General features: G+C 38.4%; 2 protein-coding genes across 2 annotated transcripts; one reads left to right on the top strand and one right to left on the bottom strand.

Moving 5' to 3' along the window:
* The first annotated feature begins 1,111 nt into the window (after nt 1-1,111).
* On the top strand, nt 1,112-11,272 carry LOC124258070 (probable glutamate receptor). Its single transcript, XM_046692144.1, has 11 exons — nt 1,112-1,118; nt 1,823-2,002; nt 2,244-2,434; nt 2,995-3,150; nt 4,223-4,375; nt 4,890-4,981; nt 5,328-5,415; nt 6,102-6,411; nt 7,820-8,037; nt 8,972-9,231; nt 10,972-11,272. The coding sequence occupies exons 1-11, from the start codon at nt 1,112-1,114 to the stop codon at nt 11,198-11,200; spliced, it is 1,884 nt and encodes a 627-aa protein (XP_046548100.1). The 3' UTR covers nt 11,201-11,272.
* A 9,167-nt stretch (nt 11,273-20,439) lies between these two features.
* On the bottom strand, nt 20,440-24,498 carry LOC124258091. The gene is made up of 3 exons (XM_046692159.1): nt 24,223-24,498; nt 21,377-21,526; nt 20,440-20,804 (listed from the first exon to the last, which is right to left on the bottom strand). Exons 1-3 carry the CDS (start codon nt 24,470-24,472, stop codon nt 20,602-20,604), a joined length of 603 nt encoding a protein of 200 aa, XP_046548115.1. The 5' UTR covers nt 24,473-24,498; the 3' UTR covers nt 20,440-20,601.
* Nucleotides 24,499-27,331: the final 2,833 nt, after the last annotated feature.

Genomic DNA, 27,331 nt, shown 5'->3' with positions numbered 1-27,331 from the left:
GACAGGGGAACTAGCTCAGAATTATACCTTGAAGAAATGTTTTCACTCCAAACTTCTTTAGTTGGTTATAAAATAATCATATGACATTAAGAAATAATTCAAGCAGTAATTATAACATTACTATGATGGAAGGTTATCATACTTATAGGTGCAGTCGGAACATAGTATAGCCTGTCAGGCACTCAACAAAAAAAGTTAAGGACCACCACAATTTTGTATTTAATAGTTATGATCCATATAATACCTAAATATTGAATATTGGGATGGGTCTTAACTGTTATGTTGAGTAGTCATCAATGGACAAAGAGACAACAATGGACAGATAAAGAAACAATAACACTACTTAGGACTAATTGATATAATGGCAGACACGGCTGTGAGGATAAACAATAAAATGATTAATGTCATAATAAAGACACACTGTGAAACAGTTGAAATTACCCTAACGAGAAGAAACTCAGCACTTTACACAAGTGAAGTAGTCGAAAAGCTGTAATCTTGAAAGATAATACTTTGTCAAAACAGAGTGACTTGAAGTGACAGTATATTCGGAATCGTACAGTCTACTCAGCTTTTAGAATATATTTCTTAAGGTTATGAAAAGATATTGGTCTTGTTTAAAGACATCTTTGGAGAGACCCGGGTGATTTGTCTTTGCACTTCGACATTTCTGTGCTTTCCATGGTACTTAGATTCCAACTGTAGCACTTGCTGCCGTTCACTATTTTCTTCATGAAACTTTACCACCCTATATATAATAATAATAATAATAATGTGTCCATTTATATAGCGCCAAACTCCACACTAGGTATGATCATAGCTCTAACAATCAAGGCACAGCACATTATTACCCCGGATAACCCAAGCTGCCTGTTAGGCGCTAGAAGGTTATAGTCATATGACTACTTTTCACAGGGTACCCATTTTCCTGCTGGGTGAACAGAGACAATTTTGAACAAACTCACTTGCCTAAGGTGAGACCAAGATGTTATATTATTACATTAGTTTTAAAATGTTGTTTTTCATGTATGTAAAGCGGTGGAGGGTGGGTGTTGGGGTAAGAGGTGGGTGTGGGTGTGGGTGTGGGTGGGGGTGAGAGGTGGGTGTGGGGATGAGAGGTGGGTGTGGGTGTGGGGGTGTGGGTGGGGTGAGAGGTGGGTGGGGGTGGGGTGAGAGGTGGGTGTGGGTGTGGGGTTGGGGTTAATGGTGTTATTTACGAAACTGAACTAAACGATAGAACAGGATGTTTATTACATTCGTTAACATATTTTTTAAAATTGATATAACATAAGGAATGATGTTACAACCGATCGGCTATATGGCTTTGTGTAAATATAATAATGTTGATATGAAAATGGAACAGTATGTATGAATATAACACAACTTTCCTTTTCTTCTTTTCCAATAATTATTTATCCTTTCATAACTGTTTCTAATTATCAATACAAGGATAATGTTCGTGCAATGGATTTCCTCTTCCTATCCTTACACTTTGTTTTTTAGTGAGAACCATGGGGTACTGCCCAAAGTATTCTTAATTATAGGTCTGCCATTCAGTTTTGCTTTTATGAAATAGGAAGAGAAAAAAAAGTGAAAAAAGACCCCCCAAAAAGAATTTAGAAAATACATCACCTTCAGATGTGTCTTGTCTGAAATGTAAAGAATTGAACTATGTTCTCAGATTCCTAGAATACCTGATGATGATTTACAAAAACATATATACTCAAATCTGCAAATGGACCCAAGGTCCTCCAAAATAAAATGAAATGGAATACGTATATCATTTCACAACCATCATTCGATCGAGCTTTATGTTATTCAGGAGCTTCTCAAGAAGGATGGTCCGTTCCCGTAAACAGGTGCTTGACAACGATATGTTCGAGCTGCGATGATGATGTCCTTCACAATGCCACCACAGAGGACTGCAAAGTCAATGCTCTTGGCAAAGTTCAATCTGTTTTACATTGGAGGCGACTGTTTATACTGTACGATAATACAACAGGTGGGTACAGAAAGGACATATTGGAAGTATCAGCAAACCCATTTCAAATACCATCAAAATGAAAACATATGGACAATGAGTTTCGGGGACAATGCCATTGTGAGTCAGGTACCCAGGTTCATTTAATGTAAATTACATTCAAAATCGTAGCTGTTATATCGATCCATCGATCCCCAATAGCAAATCAAATCTGAAAGGAATGTTTTGATTATTGTAATATTGTATTATTGACATGTCCTAGAGTCCGGCTTGGACAGTTTGATTGACCAGCTGTCTATCCGGACACAGTCCATATCCTACCAACTCCTGAACATCTCACATTGGTACCGGAACATCACTAAGCTGCTCTCTACAGACGCTGCATACACGGATCCCATGAGACGAATAATCCTGTTCTGTGGGGAAACATGTATTTCGCGTGTATTGGCTATGGTAATTAACTCACCTGTCATATACACACTAGACTGAGGTTATAGAGAGGTAGATCTATAAATCAATACACGTTTCACCTCTACAACTTTAACGACTACCTATTGAACAGAAATACACTATAGTGAACATTGCTGACGGAGTCGAAGTCCCCAAACAGAGAAATATAATTGACTATTTTCAACACCCAGAGACCTCTAAATGTCTTGTATATATTCGATGTATTCCACCATTTTGTTCATCTTTTGTAATGATCCATTGTATTCCTCCATTGTGTTAATACTTTGTAATGATCCTTGGGGTTCACCTGGTGTAATGATCCGTGTTCATTTATTACTTTCGGGATAAATAGATTATACATGTAAATATATGCATATTATGTATGTATATGATTATATAAACATTTTATCACTTTCATGTATTAGGGATCATAATGAAAAACTCCATATCCAGTTCTGGGGCATTCGTTAAAGGTCAGTTCTTTGGACAGTACCTCGAACACACTTACTGAATAATGATCAATATTTGCTAAGACAGTGTATCTAGGTGTATCTGTATTATAGGTGACGTCCCTGTCTCCTCATGAAAGTCGTCCAGGCTACCTACAGCACTTCTCCATGTGGGTGATGGTAACTGGTGTATCTGCCCGACACAGACTGAATACCACAACGCTGGCCAATGTGTTGCTGGTAGAGGCGCCATGTTCAGAACAGTCGCAGGTGCTTCATGTGTTTCGATTTGTATATGTGAGAGTTTTCGAAAACCTAATGGAGCAGAATATGGAGAAAAATAGGAATTTTGAGTTTATGAAAGAAATTTTGAAATAATGAAAAAAAGACCCCCCAAAAAAACAAAAACCAAAAAACAAACGAACAACAAAACAACAAGCAACGAGAAAGAACTTTTAATTTTGATTGAAACAACCACACAGACACACACACAGACACAGACACAGACAGACACACAGACAGACAGACAGACAGACACACACACACACACACACATATAACGAGGGAAAAATTAGAAATTTAAAAAAACTTAAACTAATAATTGAAATATCGGTTTATGTTAATGTCCCAAAGTGGCATCATTATTCTTTTAACAGTACTGTGTTAATTGCAATCCACTTGAGTAATTTTTAAAATGCCCTAATATTTAGTTAATTAATATCTGACTAAACACTGTCCTTTTATTTGATCCGACAATTTGAAGAAGTTCAAAAGGGCTTCAAAACAACAAAACAAACTCATTATATTAGAATTAGAAACCAAAATATACTCAGCAAGTTAAAAACTTGACACCAATATTATTGGTAACAGTTTTGAGTGCCATAATTCTTTTCAGCGTTATATTCTTCACGGCAATGACATGTAGGCTTTTTGAACATACTCGTGGTGACCGACGTAAAACATTTCGTCATAAAGGGTCATGGAAGTCCATTAATTTTCCTAGTAAAATGGAAAATGCAATATGTTATTCTTTCCTTGATGAGAGCATTACGCTACACATCTATTTTAATAAAAATATACAAAATACTTTCTTTGATGGTTTCACAATAATATGTGTCAAGATTTTGATTTGGTTGAGTATATCAATGCGTTTTCTCTTAACACTATCTATTACTACTTCTTCTAGGGTTTACGTCAAGCTTTGAATTCTGGAGTCTTATTCTGTTTCGAAATTCTCACGAAGTGTGACCACTGGCAAGCGGATGTTAAACTGACCCATCAATCCGCGAGTCCCATCGAAGTGTTAACCGTAAAATATGATTGTTGTGGTATTGTCTTACAGAACGCTGCTTATACCCTAATGTACAGCGCAATGGGACGCAGATGGGAGAACGTGGACTTAAGTGAGGGATCGGTTCTGTCACAGGAGCACGTTTTGTTTCCAAACAGAAAAAATGGTTTCAATGGAAGAAAGCTTCTTTTGGGAACCATGCCAGTGAGTATCCGTTGTCATTGTTACACTGGAAATCTTATCAGCATAGGGGATCTTCCTCGACATTTTAGAACATCATACTCTTAATTCAGACTTGCAGATGTGAACATACAATTCATAATTAAAGCATGTCATGCAAGCCTAAAAGCTATTTTCCTTTTGAAAACGAATTGAACATTTTGTTATGTACACGTATGTCACTCTACTCTGAAGTGAGAAACAAGTTTATTGCGAAGTAGTTCAGTAAATTCTGTTTCTGCAGAGAACAAACCCAATTGTAAAAATATGAAATAAAATGCTCCTTCATGATCATGCTTGTGTGTGTATTTGTGCTGGGGTTCTCTTCACGTCGAAACCGTGGTTTGATTCTTTATATGGCTGCATTCTGGAAATCAATTTTGGTGACAGATGTGTTAGATGTTGATGAAATATTGCTAAAAGCGGCCTACCTCTATTCTTTTGAAAAGTATATATCAAGAAGTTGCGGTTATGTTCACGATGACATTTTTGGTAGCAGTGGTACACGTTCGTTGAGAGAGTGCCTGATGGAAGCTATCGTGGCTACTGCATCGATGTGTTGAAGGAGGTGTCAAGACTTCTCAACTTCACGTAAGTAGTCTATATACCATTGTCTCACAATACCATGATCTCCGTCTTGTGTATAGAGCGCGGGGTCATAACATGCTGTGTCTGTAGAACACTTTACCAGGGTCCTGAGCCACACTGTACATTAAGGTAAGAATTTATGGATGTCAACTTCGTTATTTTGAGGAACACGGCGATGAAAGAGTAAGAATATACTCCGGAACGCAGTGTTCCTCAAAACAATGACGTTCGAAAACTTCACACTGAACATATCAAGACCAAGACAAGATCACCCACATAGTTTTAATGAACCAATATGTACATGTGGGTGTATTATATCTCCCTACAGTTATTTACATCACCCTTACAGGTACACGTTTATAGAGCCAGCCGACGGAGAGTGGGGCAATAACGTCGGCACTACCTGGACCGGACTTGTTGGCCAGCTTCAGAGGAAGGTATTGTCTGTCTATGTATTTTCCGTCTGTGAATGTGCCGTGGTACCGTAGTACCGTAGACATGTTCAGCAACTAAAATCGAATCGTTTACAAACAAATTTGCAATTCATGTGAGCGTGCTGTTTTCCGGCGCCACGTTGCAGTTGACCCTGGACACATTCTTCTTCAGACAAACCCCAAAGGAACTGCTATTGTGGATGAAACGAAATCACCCACTCCGTGTATTCTTGGAATAATTATGTCATCTGGTTAATTTGTAGCTATAATGAAAGTGCATGTTTTGAATATTTCGTTTGATCAATTAGGATCAGGAATTATGTTGTGAATTATTGTGAATATTAGTCTGGTTAATTTGGATCTGGTGACGACAACGGACACCGAGAATTAAAATGTATTATGTGGATTATTATGAATATTTCATATGGTTAATTTGGATCTGGAACGAGGGTGCATATTATGAATATTTTAAATGATCAATTTGGATCTAGAATTATTATGTGGATTATTATGAATACTTCATCTGGTAAATTTAGAAATGCTTATGTAGAATATTTTGAGCATTTCATCTCATGAATCTGGATCCGGAAAACGTTTGTGTATTATGAAACTTTTATCTGATGAATTTTGCATGAGGATGCACATTATGAATTCTTTTTCTGTTCAATTTTTTCTTTCTTAACTTTCAGGAAGTTGATATGATTGTAGCTCCAATAATCTCTGACTATTTCCGAGAAGAGGTTGCCGACTTTGGCCAGCCGGCGATCTACTATGAATACACAGACATCCTGTACTTCCTCGAGCAGTCTTCTCATTTAACATCAATATCCTTTCCGCTGCAACCTCTTGTCATCGTGTGCTTGTTGGTGTCCGTTGTCGTCGTGGCGATGCTGCTCTTGCTGATGGAGAAGACTTTGGTTAGAGGCACCAATGCTGATTCCTCTCTCTCGTCATGTGTCATGTGTGTCATTTTCACCGGGGGTGCGATACTAAGACAAGGTAGGACGTGTAGCCAGTATCTAACACTGCGGGATGTGTCCCATTAGGCTTAATGCTTCCAGGGATAAACTAAGATGAAAGATGAACCTATGTCATATATTAGTTCCTACACACTATTGTGAGTGTCAAACTTTAACAAGGGCGGTGGGGTGGCCTAGTGGTTAAAGCGTAGGCTCGTCACGCCGAAGACCCGGGTTCGATTCCCCACATGGGCACAATGTGTGAAGCCCATTTCTGGTGTCCCCCGCCGTGATATTGCTGGAATATTGCTAAAAGCGGCGTAAAACTAAACTCAGTCAGTCAGTCAAACTTTAACAGAACAATTCTCAGCTCAAAACAAACGTTTGGGGATGGCAAGTTTTGTTTAGGTGTTTCACAAACTGCATACGCCTCCATTTGTTGTTCACATACGTTTAGAAAGAAAAATTATGCTAAAAATGTGAATGTATGAAAGGGCATTTCAGAGATAAGTTTAATAAAATGTCCTGGTCACACAACCACTGAGTTTATTTTAGTTCCTGGGTCAGTTAATTTATTATTTCAAAGAAAAACTGCACATTATTGTTTTTGTTTCTGAATTTGAACTTTCGAAATATTACGTTGTAATGGTGATACAGCCAAACTCCACCTCTGATAATGTTATCTTCTTGTTTTTTTTCTTGTTGTTTCATACTAAACTCACCAATGTTCTTGCTTTGTCACGGTACCTGTTGATAAATATAATTACGGCAAAAATATATCGCTGGGACCTATATCCCTACCTGCAATGTCCAATGTCTCCGAAAACTTAGACTTAAATGCGATGAAATGCAATAGGAATCTGATTATATAGTGTAATAAGTACAATGTATTTTTAAAACGTTGATATAAGCAACACCGAATTGTGGTGCAATGGAGACAAATTATGTGTTGCGGGTGCCCACCGTAGGACATGCTTTAGTTACTTTTTTACGAACACCTGGTGTCATGGCCAGGTGATCCATTAATGTGCCTTTTACGCCGAGTGGAATCTATATCTGATTATTCTCTGACAATGACGTTATATACAATGTCAAAACATGTAGAAACAAAGGTCACATATATATGATTGATCACATCACTCTTATTTTCCTGAAAAGATCAAATCTAAAAAGACTTCATGGGATAATTTAAAATTGATCTCTCTTTTACGACCTTCAAGTTTAGGTTAACATGGGTTCTCCTTTGGTCAAAAGTTTGTTCACTCCGAAATGCGTGTGTTACGGGTGTCACACGCGTGGCCAACGGGTTCCACATGAGTGACCAACGCGACTCACACGGGTTGCGTCACGCGTTGCACACGCGTGAAAGGGGAATGAACATTTAGGCAGTAGTGTATGTGTACGACACAAGCATCTCTCTTTGAGTTGTTTTACCTTTACATTACCAGGAGCATCCAGTCTTCCACAGAGTATCTCAGGTCGAATTTTGACATCCAGTTGGTGGATGTTCTCCATTGTCATCATGGCCGTCTACTGTGGTAATATAGTATCCATGCTCACTTCAAGCAAGGCCACCAGACCCTTCAGCACACTAGCTGAACTACTGCAGAACACGGAATATACGTTTGGAGTTCTTGGGGGGTCAACTACCGTCATGCAACTTAGTGTAAGTAACAATGTGATATGGAATTCCATGAAAAGGCAATATTCATCTACATACCTAGTATGTATTTTTGTATTTTAACCAGATGAAATAGCTCCTTACCATAAGTTTCAAAAGAAACGAAATGTCGATCTCAATATAAAAAAGGTCATGTATTTGGACAATTAAAAACACATTTAGACAATGAAAAAGAAACCTATGGCTAGAAAGATTCATTTTGGATTCGAACACTTACCAGAGATTGTTCAAATCAACATGTCATAACTGCCAGAAGTGTTTTGCGAACATCTGGTGCCATAACTTACCAATTTTCGCACATTGTAATAATGTCGTTGGATAATGGAGACCAGTTGTTCACATGCTTTGGCCTGTTTTGTTGTTTTTACGGGCGTAATAAAGTCCTACATGTTACATGCACGTTCGAAAAGTATTACACGGACTATTGAGGGTTAAATGTACACATAAAAACAAACATGAACGGCAGCTCTTTGAATGACGTGGAATGCACCTTGCACAATCAGACTTTACATAAACGGTCGTCACCGGGAATTGGTGACAATTGAAGCTGGTACTGTTGCAACGCGAGAGGTACTGGTTCATTACATTACATACCATCATCTTGTGGCATGTAATGTACAGGAAAATAGCATTCAGGATCTCCCAAGAAGCGAACGTCCACTTACAAAATCGTTATCTCAGGACAGAGTTGTCGCCGTTTTCACTTGCGCCAGTTCCTTACATCGTCAGCAGCAGTTACTAGCGGACACTTGGAAACCACTACAGCATCGTGTCGGCAAATAAAATACGTGGGTTGTCAGGCGCAGAAGCTCATGCTTTAGGATGTGCTTTTCTTTAGGGATTGAGTATAGTTACATTTTTTCATTCGAATATGTCCTGTATTTTATACATTTCTTATATGGAAAATTTTCTTTCACAGTCGACGTCCGATCCCATCCTTCAATCGTTTTGGAGCAAAGTTAAGATCTTTAATCAATCTGACCAGGATGTCTTGAGTTCAAAGAATGATGTGCATATTTCCAAGGTCATGAGAGAGAAGTATGCATTTCTCGCTGGTCGATCTGATCGCCCTTCTGATGCTGGGTGCAATCTGACCTTTTTAGGTCGGGAAATATATCCCATCACCTATCATATTGGCTTTGTGGAAGGATCCAACTTGAAACCACTAGTAGATTATAGGTAAGGTAACGGACCAAGAATCTATTTAGGCTCCGAAATAAATCTTAAGAAGAATATTTTTAAATACTATAGTTCTCTGTATAGTGATATATTACAAATGCAGTCTAACACCGTTGTGTTAAGGTTGAATGAACTTGAATACTCAAGGTGTTTCCAAAATAAATGAAAAGAGAAAGAATAAAGAAGGGACCAAGCTCTGTTACTTCTTGACAACAGTAAGTTCAACACAACGATGTTTACCTGTAATGATCATACTCTCTCTCTCTCTCTCTCTCTCTCCCTTATGATCTACTCTCTCTCTCTCTCTCTCTCTCTCTCTCTCTCTCTCTCTCAAAACTGATATCTTAGCATGGGATTCTCCCATTTTCCCATTGTAACTATAGTATGACCAGAAATTAGTAAGAATTTTAGGAATATGTTTAATTGGAATTCTAGTATAAACAACCTTGACCAGCTATCAAGTGCTTGGTTTCATTCCGTTAATCCTTTTTCATTAGTTTGTGAAAAGTTATCCCCCTTTGTTTACTTGCTAGCAGACGACATTTTCAGTGATCCTCAGTATGGATGATTTAGAGAAGAGGAGGTTGATTTTAGAGTATTATAACAAGGACATCAGATCAGCTAAAGTGAACAGGCATCCCTTTGTCCACTGTTTATCGTGTTTTGAAAAATATTGCAAATGGATATGGCATTGACTGATTTGAGCACCAGGGAGGCGCAGGTAGGCCCAGAAAATTGACTGTCCGTGACAGGAGGCGGCTTGGTATTCTTGTTTCTAAAAACAAATGAAGGAGTTTAGAAAACTTAAGACTGGATATGATTGATAGAGGAATTGTGGCTGTCTGTAAGGAGACAATTAGAACTGAGCTGCATGCAATGGGTTGGCAGAAAAGTCGAGGAATTCCATCACCGATCATGAAACCTGAACAAAAGGAGCGAAGGTGGAACTGGTGCTTACAGGATAGAAATTGTAACTGGGACAATGTGATTTTCTCAGATGAAAGTTCTGTGTGGCTGTTTCCTAATACACTGAAATTGACCAAACAAACTGAAAAACCTTTGTATCAGCGCCCAAAGTACAGTCCGAAATTTAACGTGTTGGGTGGCATATCTGTGTTAGGGGCAACGCCCCTCTATGTATGTGAAGGGAATATGAACAGTGAGCGGTACACAGATATTCTCGAGGGACATTTACTTCCATCTGCTCATGTGTTCTATGGAAATTTTGGATTTTCCAGCAGGACAACGACTCAAAACATCGTTCAAAGCATTCACAGGCCTGGTTTCGGACCCAAAATATGACATTATTAGATTGGCCAAGCTATAGCCCTGATCTAAATCCAATAGAAAATGTTTGGGTACTTAGGAAGGAAAGTGTCAATAAGAAAAATCTGACAAATATTGCTGAAATGAAAGAAGAGGTGGTCCGATATTGGGACAGCATGGACCACGACTTTCTAACTTCTTTGATCAGTAGTATGCCCCGCCGCATTGAAGCCTGCATTGCTGCCCATGGTGACTTGACAAAATACTAACTGTTCACCTGCTTTGAATCTGGAGTTATGTTCTGCTAATATTCACATTTAATACGTGAGTAATGAGTGAAAAAAATATAAAAAATTACAATCTTTAAATTCTCAATAATTTCTGGTTGTACTGTAATATGCTTACATTTTACAAGAAAATTGATACATAGAAATATTGAGGCAAACCGTATCTGAATGAACGATATATTTTCAGTCTCAGTGAGATGACATCTCAGGGTCTCCTTGGTCGCTTGAAGACGCAATGGGGACTAGATACCCCTCAGCAGTGCCAGCTCTCTGTGAGAAGGAAGACGTTTTCTATGTTTGACTTTTACCTACCACTGTACATTGTCGGCTCTGGAGTGGGAGTGAGCTGGTTGGTGCTAATTCTAGAATTCATGTATTCACGACTGAAGTGTTCATGGAATATACTCAAAGCGTGAAACTGATTCATGTAGTGGATTCTGGAGAGAGAGTGAGTGAGTGAGTTTAATTTTACGCCGCATTCAGAAATATTCCAGCTATATGGCGGCGGTCTGTAAATAATCGAGTCTGCACCAGACAATCAGTGATCAACAGCATGAGCATCGATCTGAGCTATTGGGAACCGATGACATGTGTCAACAAAGTCAGCGAGCCTGACCACCGCCACCCGAGAGAGAATTTATAACAATTGTTTAAATTTCGTGCTGTTGGGAGCTACAATGCTGTATCCAGGAAGAACATAATTACGTAGATCATTGTAAATTGGACAAAGGTGATAAGCTTCATTGACTGCATCAATATAAAATGGTCATAATAGAATGAATAGAATGGGCTATATTTTACAGTTTTATTTCGACGGATGTAAACAATGCTGAAATAAGGATGCAGATTTCTAAAAGGTTGTTAAGATTTAAAATGCTATCAATACATAGGCATAACGTACCATTTATATTTGAACTCGTAACATTTGTTTGTAAATGGGGAATATTGCGTGTTAGATGATTTACGTTAAGAACCAAACAGTTGACTCATCTATGCTATCTTTGGGAGTAATAAACTCACTTAGGAGAAACCGTTTTGCAACGTGAAACAAGAACACAAACATTCAATTCTTGATGAATGGGTTTTCAAATCTGTACCCCAGGTCATAATAGAAGAAAGCTTTTACAGATCTTTCACAAAGTCATTGATGTCTTTAGCCTGTATGGTGTATATCAGAAAGTATGGTTTGGACAATACCACTTCCACACTGACATTAGTTCAAGAGGAATATTCTGTATGTTCACATTGGTCACTGGAATTAACGAAGGCCATTACGTCATTGTTAAAATGATTTATGTGAAGACATGCAGCAATCTAACAAGTTAACCAGCCGATTCGTCATGGTTGTTTTTTTCGTGTTGTCCATGATCCAGATGACACATACACACTTATACGGTGGTCATGCCTGAAACATTGGTACTGTTCCTGCCTATCTAGTTTCCTGTTGGTACAAAGTGAGCCTTGTTGATATAACAACTTTACCAATGATCCGTTATTCCCGAAAACATCTGCCCCAGCCAATAACATACCGTCACTTTGGAAGCTTCTAAGTCCTGTCCACCCATAACAACAACAACTGGTATTAAAGGATCACAACAGTGAACCGTAACAGTGAACATCTCTGTTAAGCGGATAAACTTAATGATTTAATTAACTGTGCTACTATCCATTCAGCTAACTTCCTTACATCCATCAATAACATAAATCAGTGCTTATTTCCCCTTGTCTTCCTTTTATCCATAACCATTCTGTGCTTGTTACCTATCAGTACAGATTAACTCCCATCATTACCAATTGCCCATTGCTATAACCAATCTGCACCAGTTAACTACCTGCTTCCTTTGTTTAAGTGTCTGTCTTTGACTTAGTTTTTCTTTGTCCTTACCACACGTGCATAACTAAGCTCTCTGTTTTCTAGCTCCCATGCACATGATGCAGTAAGAATATACACCGAAACTTCGTGTTCCTTATAATAAAGAAGCTGACATCAATAAATCTTCCATTTTATGTGTATCACTTTTAAATGCCATCCAATGGCATTTTCCTATGTAAGGAATATTCCTAAATGCAATCTCATGGCATGTTCCTATGTACGGAATATTCTTTAATGTCATCCAATGGCATTTTCCTATGTACGGAATATTCCTAAATGCCATCGAATGGCATTTTCCTATGTACGGAATATTCCTAAATGCCGTCCAATGGTATTTTCAAATGATCATTGTCAGTCTCTTCGAAAACAAATAGCGTAATGTCCAAATATTTCGATTCCTCATACTCATACAGTAACTTAGGGGCTATATTCTGTCATTAGTGATCTGAGCTGAGGATGTTTTTTGAAACCGGTCCCAGTCCATGTATTCCATAAGCGGTAAGGATGTCCCGCTGATTTATGACCCTGTATAGCAGAGGCGTTGAGTATCTGCTGACGGTTGGTTCGAACCGAATGTTAAACCTGTAAGAATCGTTGATGGTTTGTTTGATGTTAAAATAAAGTATTTTTTTTATCTAACTGAGAAATCTGTCAGTCTGTCTTCCTGTCTTCCTGTCTGTTTGTCCACTGAACCAGCATTGTGTTCTGAGTCTATATATACAGCGTGTCGGCGTCCGGTCAGCTTAATGCTTCCACTTCGAAATGCTTTATTCCATCCACGAATTAAAACATTTAAAACAAATTTTAAACAAAGTTGTTGACTTCACACAAGGATGACGTGAGTTGACTGTGTGGCCCTGCATTAGAACCAATCGCTGCAGACTGGAACGTGTCAATATCAACATTACCTATCTGTGGTTATATGTTGGTAATAACTGCATCTCTAACAGAATTCTTATTGTTAAATATAAATAATATCTAAGCATACTATGTCTTGATCAGCATTACTTTTCTTGGGTTACATGAGACAACTTCACCTCTAACACAATAAAAAATGTAAGGTATAAATGATATTAATGAAATCTCAGCTTACTATGCACGTATATATTATGTACATCCTTTAATTACATGAGGATACCGTTACGCGTTATACATCACTGTTTAGATTCTATTAACACATGGCTCAGTTGCAATCATGTCCGCAGGAACTCCCCAGATAACTCGCGTGTTTCAATATGGTTAGTAATAATCTTACTTTGTGACAAGGTGATCATGTTTGCAAACACCTGATGATCGATGTCAAGTCCTTAGATTTCTGTCACTGTGTTACTTGGAGTTTGTGTTTACTTTGTTCAGTCGGATCTTTATTTTACATTTCTATCGTACCAAGACCAATAAGTGAGTATTGGTTGAAGTGATACTGTAAAAATGCGCTGCAGAGGTATTAACTGACACAAATAGGCCGATAAGGGCGCATAGCTGAAGCCTCTAGAGATCATATTACCTTTATTCCAGTGTTGCTCGGGAGTGAGTTTATATTGTGTATCAATGATCTTGACTATACATTTGTGAGAGAGTCGTCCTTCACTGTGGCAAACGTTCGAGTAGGAACAAGGTAACTATATCACGTCAGGAAAAAAATACGTTAACAGTCAAACAAAGCTTCAATGTTAATGCCAGTGTTTATGCATTTTCGAAATCACCGAAGTGGCAGTAAAATCTCAATATGACCGGCCAACCTATCGTCTGATACCTTCGGAATTATTATAAATAAGAAGAAGAATTTTTATTTTTGTGTCACATGTTATATATAAAACAAACATAAACTTTAAAACATTCAATAAAATATAACATCCGGCCATATGAGACACAAGGCACTATATTATATCTAAAACAGATAGTAGTAAATAAAATATCACAGCTTTGTAAGCAGCAATGGATATTTAATTACATGACTACAAACTACGTTTACAAATGGTTACCGAGAAGAAAGAGTGTTATAATTTGTGTTTAACATGTTGTACCTTAAGACCCTTAATATAACATCTGGCCTGTGAGACAAGCCACTACATTCTACCTAAAACAGAATAGAATATCACAATTCTCTAAGCAACAGTGGAGTGTGGTATATTTAATTACATGACTACAAAGTGCGTTTACGTCTATTAAACATTTGAGTAACTAATGCAGCTAAGGGTTTTATTAATTTAACATTACCTAGCATATATTTAGCCTGGTCGGAAGGTGGCAAGAGAGAAAAAAAAGGGTGAATATTTTGTACATTTTCCCACAAATCATATCGTAAATCCGAATATAGTGGACAGCTGACCAAAAAGTGAACTTCGTCCTCAATCGTATTGCCATCACAACATTTACAAATTTTATCGTCTAAAGGTGTTTTAGGGCGTGTAAATCTACCGACCTCTATTTCAAGAGGTAAGGTGCCACATCGTAACTTGCTAAGAGTACTGCGATGAGATCTAGGCAGAAGTTCAGTGACATATGGTTCAGCTGTTAATAGTTTCTTAAACTTTCTGTAAGTACGGAGTTTATTCCCGTTAGGTTTCCCTCGGTCGTTCCAAAGTTCTTTATTCCAGTCCTGATCATGACAATCTAATGATCGTATCCACAGTGAGGCGTAATAAAATTCCATTTTAGACATATTATATAGGTCAACCACGGGGAGATCCAATTTGTTAAGAATATTTACAAGAATTTTATTCCGGGATTTTGGAAAAGTATTAGACCATCTGCACACAGCACTAGGTATTCTCGACTGCTCAGTAGAACACAGCTTACTCCAGAACTTGTCCAGAAGTTGTCCAACCCATCTCTCCCCGGACCGCTAGATTTGGAATCTTACTGCCAACGCCCAGGAAGAATCTACAGGCTTTGTTTTGTACTGCATTTATACAACTGAATTGTTTTGTACCCCATATGGCTGACCCATAGGATAAGATCGGCTGGACAAGGTTATTGTATAATGTATTAAAGACATTATAAGCCAAACCACCACAAGATCTGAATTTACACATGATAACACCAAGTGCTCGACTGGCAGATTTAGCGATTTCTTTAGCTGTAAAGTTCATATCAATGTTTTCCTGCAACCAAACTATAGTCAATAGTAACATCGCCAATTTTGAATACAACTTGTGATCTATTGAAACAACAGGGTCGGTAATGAACGACATTAGTTTTCTTCTTATTAATAGTTAAACGCCAACGTTTACACCAATTATCAACGCAATCTAACATCCGCTGTAGGGACAACTCGTCTCCTGCTATCAAAGCAATATCATCAGCGTACAGTAGTGTACTCAACATAACTCCGTCAATGTTTACACCACAATTGAGAGTGTTGATTTCTTCTGCTAGGTCATTAATGTAAATAGAAAACAATGTCGGTGACATTACACAACCCTGCCTAACACCGGAATTTACATTAAATAAATCAGTGAAACAGTTGTTTATACGTACACGGGCGTTAGAGTTATTGTACATAGATTGAACAGCATAAAGGAATTTCCCTTTGATTCCAAGTTTTAACAGTTTAAACCATAGACAATTTCTATCTACCTTATCAAACGCTTTCATTGCATCGATGAAGCACACAAAAGTAGGTTTCCCAGTTAGCTTTCTGTTGTTGATTACTGAATATAGACTGTAAATATGTTCTTGAGTACTACGCTTGGATCGGAAGCCATTTTGTTCCTCAACCAATATATCATGTAATTCTAACCACTTTGTAAGTCTAGTATTAAGGATATCTGAGTATATTTTACATGGGACTGAAAGCAGTGAAATACCGCGATAACCCAATGGATCACGTGGGTCACCCTCGGGCTTCTTGATAGGATTTATAAAACTAGTACGCCAAATATCCGGGCACTTATTGTTTTCAAAACAAAATGTAAACAGTCTAAATAAAAGATCAATACATGTTTTACTTTTTAGAGCTTCAGCAGGTATACAGTCTGGACCGACAGCCTTACCACGTTTAGAACGGGCAACCGCGTACTCAACCTCCGCCAATGTTATCGGTTTATCTAGGTCACTGGTATCAAACGTCCGATCACTCGCCCCGTGACCGTTGTCCATTTCATCCCGAACTCGCTGTAAGTGAGCCTCGTCAAAACAGGAAGAAATGTCAGTCTCAAACAGAGAACAATAGTCACGTTTCCATGTGTTAAGTACAGTCAATTTATCTGTAGACACGACACCATTTTCAGTTACTTCCCACGGGATAGTATTTCCGCGGTCTGAAGCAATGCCTAATTTACCGATTGTTTTTGTATAGGTTAATCACCCTTACAAGGTAGTTACTTAAATAACTACCGCAGTGAGGGTGATTAAACGGCTTACACCACGAGGGCATACTTATTTGATACGCGTGTAATGTATTAGGCATGATGAAGATGATCAAAATGAGTACAATTTTATTGTTTTTAAATAGAAATAATTGCCCTAGGGCAGTTATTGAGTTATGCTAATAAAACACTTCCAAGAACAGTGGACATAACTTTCCTAGTGGTTTAAGCAGTGGTATTATGCCTAGGTATAACAACAATTCATAATCTAACAATGTTTCTTTGATCAGTACAGACGGGAGTCTCTTCCGGAAGCAATGATTTATTGCGTTCGTTTAACAATTAAATTTGCTATTGATCGGTGACCGACTGACTGACTGAGTTTGGTTTTACGCCGCTTTTAGCCCAGAACATCACGCGGGGGACACCGATTTATTGCGTTTGTGCCCATTGGGGATTCGAACCCGGGTTAAATAGTGACGAGCCAACGCTTGAACATATAGGCTATCCCACCGACCCGATCATACTGAGTGAGTCGGGTTTTACGCTGCTTTTAGCAATATTCTAGCAACATCACGGGGGGACACCAGAAACGGGCTTCACGCAATGTACCCATGTTAGGAATCGAACCGGCGCTCCGGCGTGACCAGCGAACGCTTTAACCACCAGGCTACCCCACCGACCCCCATATTGATCATATAAATGTACACATAATATAATTATACATTATAGCATCATGAGAGAATCATGCTCTATTACTTCAGAACGGATATTCAAAGAAAGTAGTATTACTTCTCGACAATCCACCTCTACTAACAACAGGACAAATGTATTTCAATACGTTTACTGACATTTGATTCTTAAAGGTCATAGTCACAGTGGAAGAGGGTCACAACAACGCGCAGGTGCCTTCTGCTTTTAATTTCATGCCCATGACATTTTTGTGTCTTATAAAAGTTGCTGTCTAAAGTCACAAAAGTTGCGTTTGTGCAGTGCACTAGTTAACGAATATAGGACCAACATGGTTCAGTAAAAATAATGAAGTTGTGGACTAAAACGAAACATGTACAAACAAAATAAGCATTCTCGGTATATCCTATGCGTTTCTGTATTTGAAGAGAGCATGGATGGAGTATAGAGTATATAAAATATTAATCAAGAAAAAATATGGTTATTTAGGTGATAAACAGAGGTATATAACGAAATTATGATAGCTCTAAATTTGATTTAAAACCTCTGATTTTCCAACACAGTGCGTTTATCTCCAACCGCATTATTAAGATTTTAAAATAACACATACTGTGTTGGAAAATCAAAGGTATATAACGTGATTATATACCTCTAAATGACTTTGATTAACCAATCAAAATCCAGTATTTACTCAAGTCATGGTAGAATTTTATTTGATAACCCACAGAATGTTTGTTATTGGTCCACGATGATTAGGTTTTGCATTAAAAATGAAAATAACTAGCGGCATTCTTCTAGTAGCAATAATTCAGGCAATACATCCCCGCAAGACCTTAAGGTGGAGTTCACTTACTCAGTCTGTTTTACACTCGTAAAATATAATTTTATTGAGGACCAAGGTTTCAAGTGGTATTCTGACGGCCTCGGTGTGTTGAGGTTGACACTGCTTATTGTGCTTATAGTATCCAAGGCCTAGTGTTGTTGGTTACAACTGACCCGGAGGAACACAATGACCGAGAACCCTCTTTATTGATAGGGCTGAGAAAGGCGTTAGGCTGCAATGCCATTCCCACTGAGCAAGCTTCTACACCTGTTGATCCAAATCCATGGTGTAGCACTGTAGCTATGGGTAAATATTAGCATGTGTGTTGTATCAAACAGTCATATTTTCTCGTTGAGGAATTGATTAGACAGGGGATAAAGATATGCTGCACTTTAAACGTATTTTAATCCTTTCTGCCTTAATATATTCGGGGAGAGAGGGGAGGGACGTTATATTGCGTGATTTATTTTAGTTTTTTGTTAGTTATATTGAGGATGTCTTGTCGTTCATGTAACGAAGCCGATAACCTTTTTATGTGCTTATCTGTCGGGCTGAACCTTCGTAAACACGCAAGGTTGGCAGGACCAAGGTCGGGGTGGTAGAATGTGACGACGAAGGCAGCTACTCGTATGCTAATTGTGCTTTCACAGTCGTGTATTTACCAGTTGCTAGTTACAAGTTAAAGAGTGAGTGAGTTTACTTTTACGCCGCATTTAGCAATATTCCAGCAATATTATGGCAGGGTACACCAGGAATGGGATAACATATTGTACCCACGTGGGGAATAAAACCCGGGTCTTCGGTGTGACGAGCGAACGCTTTAACCACTAGGCTACCCCACCGCCCAGCAAGTTAAAGACTATATTGTGCCTGAATTGGAAACTGGGTTTAAGCCATTTCTGCCATATCAAGTTTGGAGAGGCACATTGTTGTCTGAGCATTACGGAAGCATTTCGTTTGACTTCTAGCACTAGGCAATTGTCTTTGTTCCCTCAGTACAGGTAATGCATTAAGTCGGCGATGGAATTACAAAATTCAGTGTTTATATCCTTGGGGATAAGACAGAGTTGGGACATTCTCGTATGTTGATCTCTGGAGAGAAAGGCATGCAACGAAATACATTGTCACATTGATATCACTAGTGATAAGCCAGCGATGGAACACGTTGTGACATTGATATCACCAGTCATAAGCCAGCAACGAAACACATTGCCATGTTGATCACTTTACTGATGTATAACATGGTCATGTTGATCTCTGTAGAGAAAGGCATGCAACGAAATACATTGTCACATTGATATCACTAGTGATAAGCCAGCGATGGAACACGTTGTGACATTGATATCACCAGTCATAAGCCAGCAACGAAACACATTGCCATGTTGATCACTTTAGTGATGTATAACATGGTCGTGTTGATCTCTGTAGTGATTCGTCACCACCGCCACTACTTCTACCGCTACTACTACTAATTCTACTACATCTTTTACGCCGTACTCAGAAATATTCCAGTTATATAATGGCGGCGATCTTTAAATAATCGAGTCTGGACCAGACAATCCAGTGATCAAAAACATGACAACATACTACTACTACTACGACGACGAAGACGGCGGAACCTGGTAATTTTAAGTTGCATCGGTTAAGGCCCCATCCTAATAGACACTGGAGATTATCAAGGATGGCTTACCCCCTTCTTTAAGGTAACCAGTATCGATATCATAGGCATTGTTTCACCAAAGCTATCGTAGCGCTACGACTGTCGTGCCTCCTATACTTTTGTTGTTTCTACGACAGTCTTAGCGCAACGATAGCTTTGGCTATATCGAGACTGGGAATCCTATGAACATTTGTCATAGCAGCATTAAACCCAACTCACAACCTCACTCCCATGCTATTCAGATGTAACAGATGTCTACCCCTTTAACAAATTCACCAAAGACCATTTTAGAAGCGAAATTCCAAAATATCTATTTTATTAAGCTTTACTGAAATCTTGAATAACACAGATCCTTCAATGTGTGCGGGATATGCCACCTAAACATCTGGTATACCATTTGTAACCTCATGAAGATAAATAGCATTATCTGTAACATAAATACGACATATGCGACTTCAGCTCTACACCGGCGATGTTCCTTTCCCCTTCTTGCTCTCCACCAGCATCAGTACCCCAGCCACACCCTCCAGTAACAGAGCCACGATAGCCAGGCCGAAGCTGAACCCCAGCTCTCCGATCTTGACCGTTCGGGTAATCGGTTGACGGAAATACCCGTTGTCAAACTCAGCTCCAAACACGATCACCGCTAGAAGGTAACATATAGCTGAAAAACAAAACAAAACAAAAATAAAATAATAACATTTATATATAAGTAAGAGCGTATTGTCAGCCTGTATGTTTTATCTTGCATGATTAATACATGTACGCGGAAATATGTTCTACTGATATTACCTGATTTTTGACACAAGAAAAACACGTTAAGCACGTTACTGGATGAATGGTTATATACATACATTTGTACAATACACCTGTGATGATCCGGATTAGAATCGGTCTTTTGCAAGCAATAGAGACAACTATTAACTTACATTTTGTAATAAAGAAAAAAATTTAAGATATTATGGTCTGAAAAGACCATTCACATGATGTGCGATGTCCATGAATTGTTTTTTACCTACAATCACTGAATGCAAAATGAGTTGAACACGTTAGCTGAATAATAATATATTAGATATAAAATATAAAACATTGATCCGGTGAAAAGGCATTGAATGTTAAAGGGTGAACAGGCCACAGTGAACACCTGAGTCTGATATGAGTATTTGTATTTAAGCATGCAATAATATGGAATCGATACAGTTTTCAATAATTAACACAGGGAATCAGTTACGGCACCTGTGACAATACTCTGTATAGCGTTCCAGAACCCGATGTCGGTAACGTCATCACACTTGGACGTGAACACTTGCAACACGACGATGATGAAGGCAATGTTGATGCCGACGAAGCCAAAAATGGAGAGAGCCTGCACAGCTGTGTACCAATCTGCAAGAGAGGAGACAATAGTGACACTTTAATGAAGGTGTATCTGTAATCAGATATACGTATATATGTAATATTTGCAACCCCAGAAAGTGAGTGAGTGAGTTTAGTTTTACGCCGCACTCACGCGAAGATGGTAACGTAACACAGGATGCACGTGGCGAGGGTGTGAAGTTTAAATTTAAGTGGGACGTGGGCAAGGTCTGTCAATTCAGGGAGAATTTACTTTCAGCTGGTATATCTAGATTGCTTGAAAGCATTGTGACAACTTTCTTTCAGATATTAATAACGCAGCAGCATTTCTTACAGATGCAATATGCCAAGCTGCACAGTGCACGAAACGCAAACATGGCATGAATTGACGAAATTAACTGCCTTGGTTTGACAAAGAGTGCACATTTCTAAGACATGAGAAAGACAGACTTTTGGGGTGTTTTAGACATTTTAACGATGTAGCATTGCTACGAAAGTATGTACTTGCCAGAAACATGTATAACTGTACTTTAAAATCTAGAAAAGGAAAATAATACAGATCTGCAAAAGATAAATTACTTGCAAATCTGAATAACTCAAAATTGATCTGGGACACCTTGTGCAGGCTTTCTTCATCTTAAACTTCTATTCCCAACATAACGATGGACTCGTGGTATACACATTTCAAAAACATATTTCAGTATACAGATACATATGCATTTGATGTCGAATTACATTCTTATGATCATGATATTGAAGAGAAGATAGATCAAGACAGCCCTAGTATACTTGACGCTCCTTTTACAAGAGATTAGATCTATGCAGCGATTACTGAACTAAAATCATCTAAGAGTGCTGGGCCTGATCATATCATAGCAGAATATTTTAAGTCCTCACAGGATATTTTAGTTCCCTATATTCAGTTGCTATTCAATGTTCTGTTTGATCGAGCATATTTTCCAGAATCCTGGTGTATGGGTCTTATTGTACCTGTACACACGAAAGGGGGCACTAGTGTAGTTAATAATTACAGAGGTATATCAATTACAAGTATTTTCAGCAAGCTGTACATACACATTCTAAGTAATAGACTAACATTCTGGTGCTCTTGTTATGAAAAAATCGTTGAATCGCAAGCGGGGTTTCGCAAAGGTTACAGTGCTATTGATAACATTTTTATCCTACAGTCCGTTATTGAACGCTATCTCTAAAAAAGAGAGGTAAATTGTATGCATGTTTCATAGACTTTCCAAAGCCTTTGACTTTGTGAATAAGGCAAAACTGTGGAATATTTTACGGCTAAGAGGAGTAAGCAGTAAAATGCTAAAATCAATCCAAGCCCTCTATTCAAGTGTTAAAGCGTGTGTCAAATGTAATAATAATTTATCAACATGTTCTTATTGTCCATTGGGTTTGCGACAAGGGTGTATCCTAAGCCCTCTTCTTTTTTCCATTCTTATCAATGAACTAGCTTATGAAATCGAAGCATGTTGCGTACCAGGAATTCAGCTTCTTCCTGAACTTGTACAGTTATTTCTTCTTTTATTTGCTGATGATGTTGTGTTTATCTCTGATACAGTGTTTGGTCCACAGAAAAGACTAGATGTCCTAAAGATATTATGTTCTGAGAATGAATTGTTTGACGGTAAATATGGAAAAAACAAAGGTAATAGTTTTCAAAAAAAATGGTGGAAGACTATCGAAGTATGAAATATGGTTCTATAATGGTGTACAAATAGAATGTGTTTCCTAGTACAAATATCTAGGTATTTTATTCAGTAGGTCATTAGTATGAACCAAGCACATAGAAAATGTATGTCTGCAGGCCAAACAAGTTTTTTTATATATTTAGATCACTGTAAATGTTTAAGCCATTACTTTTGACTTTTTCTTTAAGATTTTCAACACCAAAGTTTGCCCAACTTTATTATACGATGCAGAAATATGGGGACTGAATGTTGTTAACGAAATAGAAGTTGTACATGTAGCAGCTTGTAAACGATTTCTAGGAATTAAATCCTCTGTTTCAGCGCATGTTTTGCGAGGCGAATGTGGAAGATATCCATTGTATATTTATACCATCAAAAGGGCTATTAAATATTGGTGTAAAATATTAAAAATGTCAAATGAGCGTTATGTAATATATAAGAAAACCTATACTACAAAACATTTCCATAGTTACACACAGTTTTAACGATTACAGTCACAAAATGCAGCATCATTGTTTTAAATAAAAGTTACATCAATACTTTTTCCTCTATGTCTATCTCCCAAAAGCGTGAGCGTATTGCCTCCATATCCAGCATAAGCTGTAGAAGCTGATACTCTGAATAGTTATGGCTTCCGCCAGTCTGTCACAATGAAACCAAGGGTGGCTGAGTCATCTAAGAATCGCTTGGAAACAGCAGAAAACCAAGTCGTGCGTGTGGCGTGTGACTCATCCCAGTTCGTCCAGGGTATGTTGTCAGGTTTGTCCGCATCGAACCCTGTTTGCCAGCATCATTTGGTTTCAGTAACTGAGACGCGCAACACTTTAGGCCTTCCTCCCACAATAACCCTAGTAGATGTCTCTTGAAACGCCCTGGTAAACCCGGAATGTTGTTCCAAGCGGCGTTAAACTCATCTCACTCACACTGAGTACTAACAGAATGAGGACTGATTGAATGTGAGTTAATCCCAACTTACCCAATTATAATGACGTGACAATGAAATAATGTGACACTAACCTAACAGAGTCCCATCTAAAGGAGAACAGCCCGAAGGGCCTGAGTAGAGATTGGAGGCAGCCCGAGTACAAATCCTCCACAGACCAAGTCCTGTGTATCCACCATCAGTACTCAACAATGGATTAGTGTATTTCCTCCCCCACTCAGGAACAGTGAAAGCAATCCAGCTACAGATCTGAGCCAACACCAGAAGAACCAGGCAGACTTTAGTGAGGATCGAACTCTTCATGAAACTGTCCTTCAATCCCATACTGCTATATGTACGTATGCACGTAGTGAAACAGCGTGAATGTGTTGATACATTTTAATGTTTTCTTTATATACGTGTTAGCGGTTGCCACAACTAAAGTTCACATCGATTTTAAGGTTGCTTGTGGGCCAAATGTACCCACTTGAGAAGGAACCCGTTGTTCGGGTTCTCCACGGGTGTGGTGTCTTTACATATCTCCAGCCCCAACATTAACTTTGATATAGACAGAACATTAATTTGTGGGTGATAAATTTGAACAGTTTTTCACGCCGACTGTCCTGATTGACTTGTTTGATCTGATACAAGTTTCTGTTGATCGAAGAGAGGGTCTGGTAACCTTCAGTCTGTTGTCTAGGACAACGATGTTTACTGCAATCTGTTGTCCAAACACGCAGGAACACGTATACTATTTAGGTAACTATGGCCAAAAAAGCTCTAAATGAATCCTGAGGGTTACTGAGTGAAACTTATAAACAAGTCGGAAGTTTTAAAAAGAGACATAACGTGCATTGTTATCTGCCAAACCACCTCTGCTCTCTGATCGCTTCATGTGTGAAAGAGACTTCTACGAGGGTTATAGTTTATTAAGTGTAACCCCGATAATCCGAACAGTATTACAAAGTGTGAAGTTGTCCTGAATGGCCATGCATTGCAACTTCATATATTTGTTACGTTTCCTTGCAGTATTTTCCTTGAAAGCCTTTCCTTTGCCTTTGTGGTGTTGGGACTAGCAAAGGTGCATTTGTATCTTCATGTTTATTTAAAGATTATATGAAAAAAACCCACTAACGACATGATAATCTCCCCTGTATTAAAGTGTATGTCACCTAGGCCGATAGTGTAAAATCTCACTTAATACAAGTAAAAAGTAACGCATGTGAGATGGTATGACTGTTGATAGTTTATTCATGACACATTCAATACAAATACAATATGTTTTATTGAACGGTGTTTGATTCGTGGTCGTTGGTGTAATTCACAAAAGCAACCGTTTTAAACTTTTGTAGCTGTGTATAGAATTTTTTTTATAAATGATTGCGGGGTGGTGGGGTAGCCTATTGGTCAAGGCGTTCACTCGTCACGCTGAAGACCCGGGTTCGATTCCCCACATGGGCACAATGTGTGAAGACCATTTCTGGTGTCGTGATATTGCTGGAATATTGCTAAAAGCGGTGTAAACAACAACTCACTCACTCACTCAATATAAAAGACTGCGACAATATCATGAAAAGGAAATTATAAGCAGAATTCAAGAAGACATTGTGTCTTCTACGGTGACAATGACTAAAACAGGTCAAACGTCAGTCAGTATTGTGTCATATGTTTGTCGAATTATTCGAAGTTACGAAGACTGAAAGCTGCTTATGGCTTATTGCAGTTGGAATACTTGCGATCAAGGATTATCGTAAAAGTTGCTTCGTTCACCTTCGTTTTAGTGGTTACAATAGGATAACTACATGCTAATTACGTATTAGCTTACTGTTGCAGTAAAGAGCTGGTACAGATCCAAGACGTTTATCTTTGAAAACCATGAGCTCGGCACAGTTGACTAACTTTGACCATATGCATGTTAATCAAGGTGGATCTTTGATCCGAACCCATCGTTATCGCATTCTGACAACAAAGGGACACAGCTCGCGCTTTGTGGAGTCTGTTGTTCCTTCAGATCACCCTCAGATTATTAGACTTAGCCGTAATTAACGGCACAGGCCTTGAGGTCACAAGTAATAACAGTGGATATTTGTAACTACTTGATGGAGCCATCACGTCCAATATACTACAACATCGCTGATATAATACATTCATTTTGCCCTTTTACGTTGAATTATGGTGTGTTGTTATTTATCTTTCCATCCTTCATTCCAGAGTCATCAAGGGAACAGAGTAAGAGCAACTCCATAATGCTGATTTTGTACATATGCAAAAATAAAGCAATCTGGTATTATTTGTAAATATCACATTATTGAGTTACTATGTTTTGTACAACAGCTGACTTTAACTTTCTTTATTGCGTTTGGTCGGTTGTTGCAATACACAAGCTTACCGAGAAAAGAAGCGACAAAACTGTGACCAATGATAAGAAATATCAAATCCATTTTACGGTTTCTATGATATGATTAACAGTGTGTATGGGTGCCGTTCAAATAGAGATGATACCTAGTATTTTCGCGAAAAGATGAATTAGCCTCGCAATCGGTGGCACCATTCACACATACATGCTAATAAAAGGTAATTCTTCACCTGATACAAACACGGAAGCATATGGTCCAATTAAACAAGGAAATGTCCTACCCATAAAGCCTTTTGAAAACTATACTGAGGCATTAGATGTCTTTTTTAAGGAGTCGTGTGACGCTTTTTGAAATCTACCAAGAAAGAGCAAGCTCGACTGTACCTCCAAAGCCGTGAAAGTGAGACACCAAATGCTGGAGCCGGTACAATATTGCACGAAATAAATTTGAAAATTGATTATTGGAATGTTGACGTAATCTTTCTTGTTATAGAATATTGTGCATTGTATTTGTTGCCCCTCAATATGTATAATCAGTCAAACACTGTTGTGTCGAATTCGATGTGTCGAACTACGGTTGTGTCGAACTACGATTGTATCGAAGTAAAAGTTTTGTCCCAGCGTATTCCTTGTTGCTAATTTGACGGTTGTGTCGAATTTGGTTAAACTCGAAGTATTTATGTGCGTCCCCTCAACTTCGACACAGCGATGTTTGATTGTATGTGAATCTGAAACAAATGTGACTGTTTCACTGGACTTCTAGCTGAGGCGGGTACATCAGAGGAAGGGATTGGACAATTTGACAAGTGTAAATACAATATCAGTGATTAGACATACCTGACGCTTTG

This window comes from Haliotis rubra, unplaced genomic scaffold, assembly GCF_003918875.1.
Source record: "Haliotis rubra isolate DU_JTF1 unplaced genomic scaffold, ASM391887v1 Scf681, whole genome shotgun sequence".
Classification (NCBI taxonomy): Eukaryota; Metazoa; Mollusca; class Gastropoda; order Lepetellida; family Haliotidae; genus Haliotis; species Haliotis rubra.
Note: the sequence above shows the minus strand (reverse complement) of the source record. Positions and strands in the feature narration are given on the sequence as shown.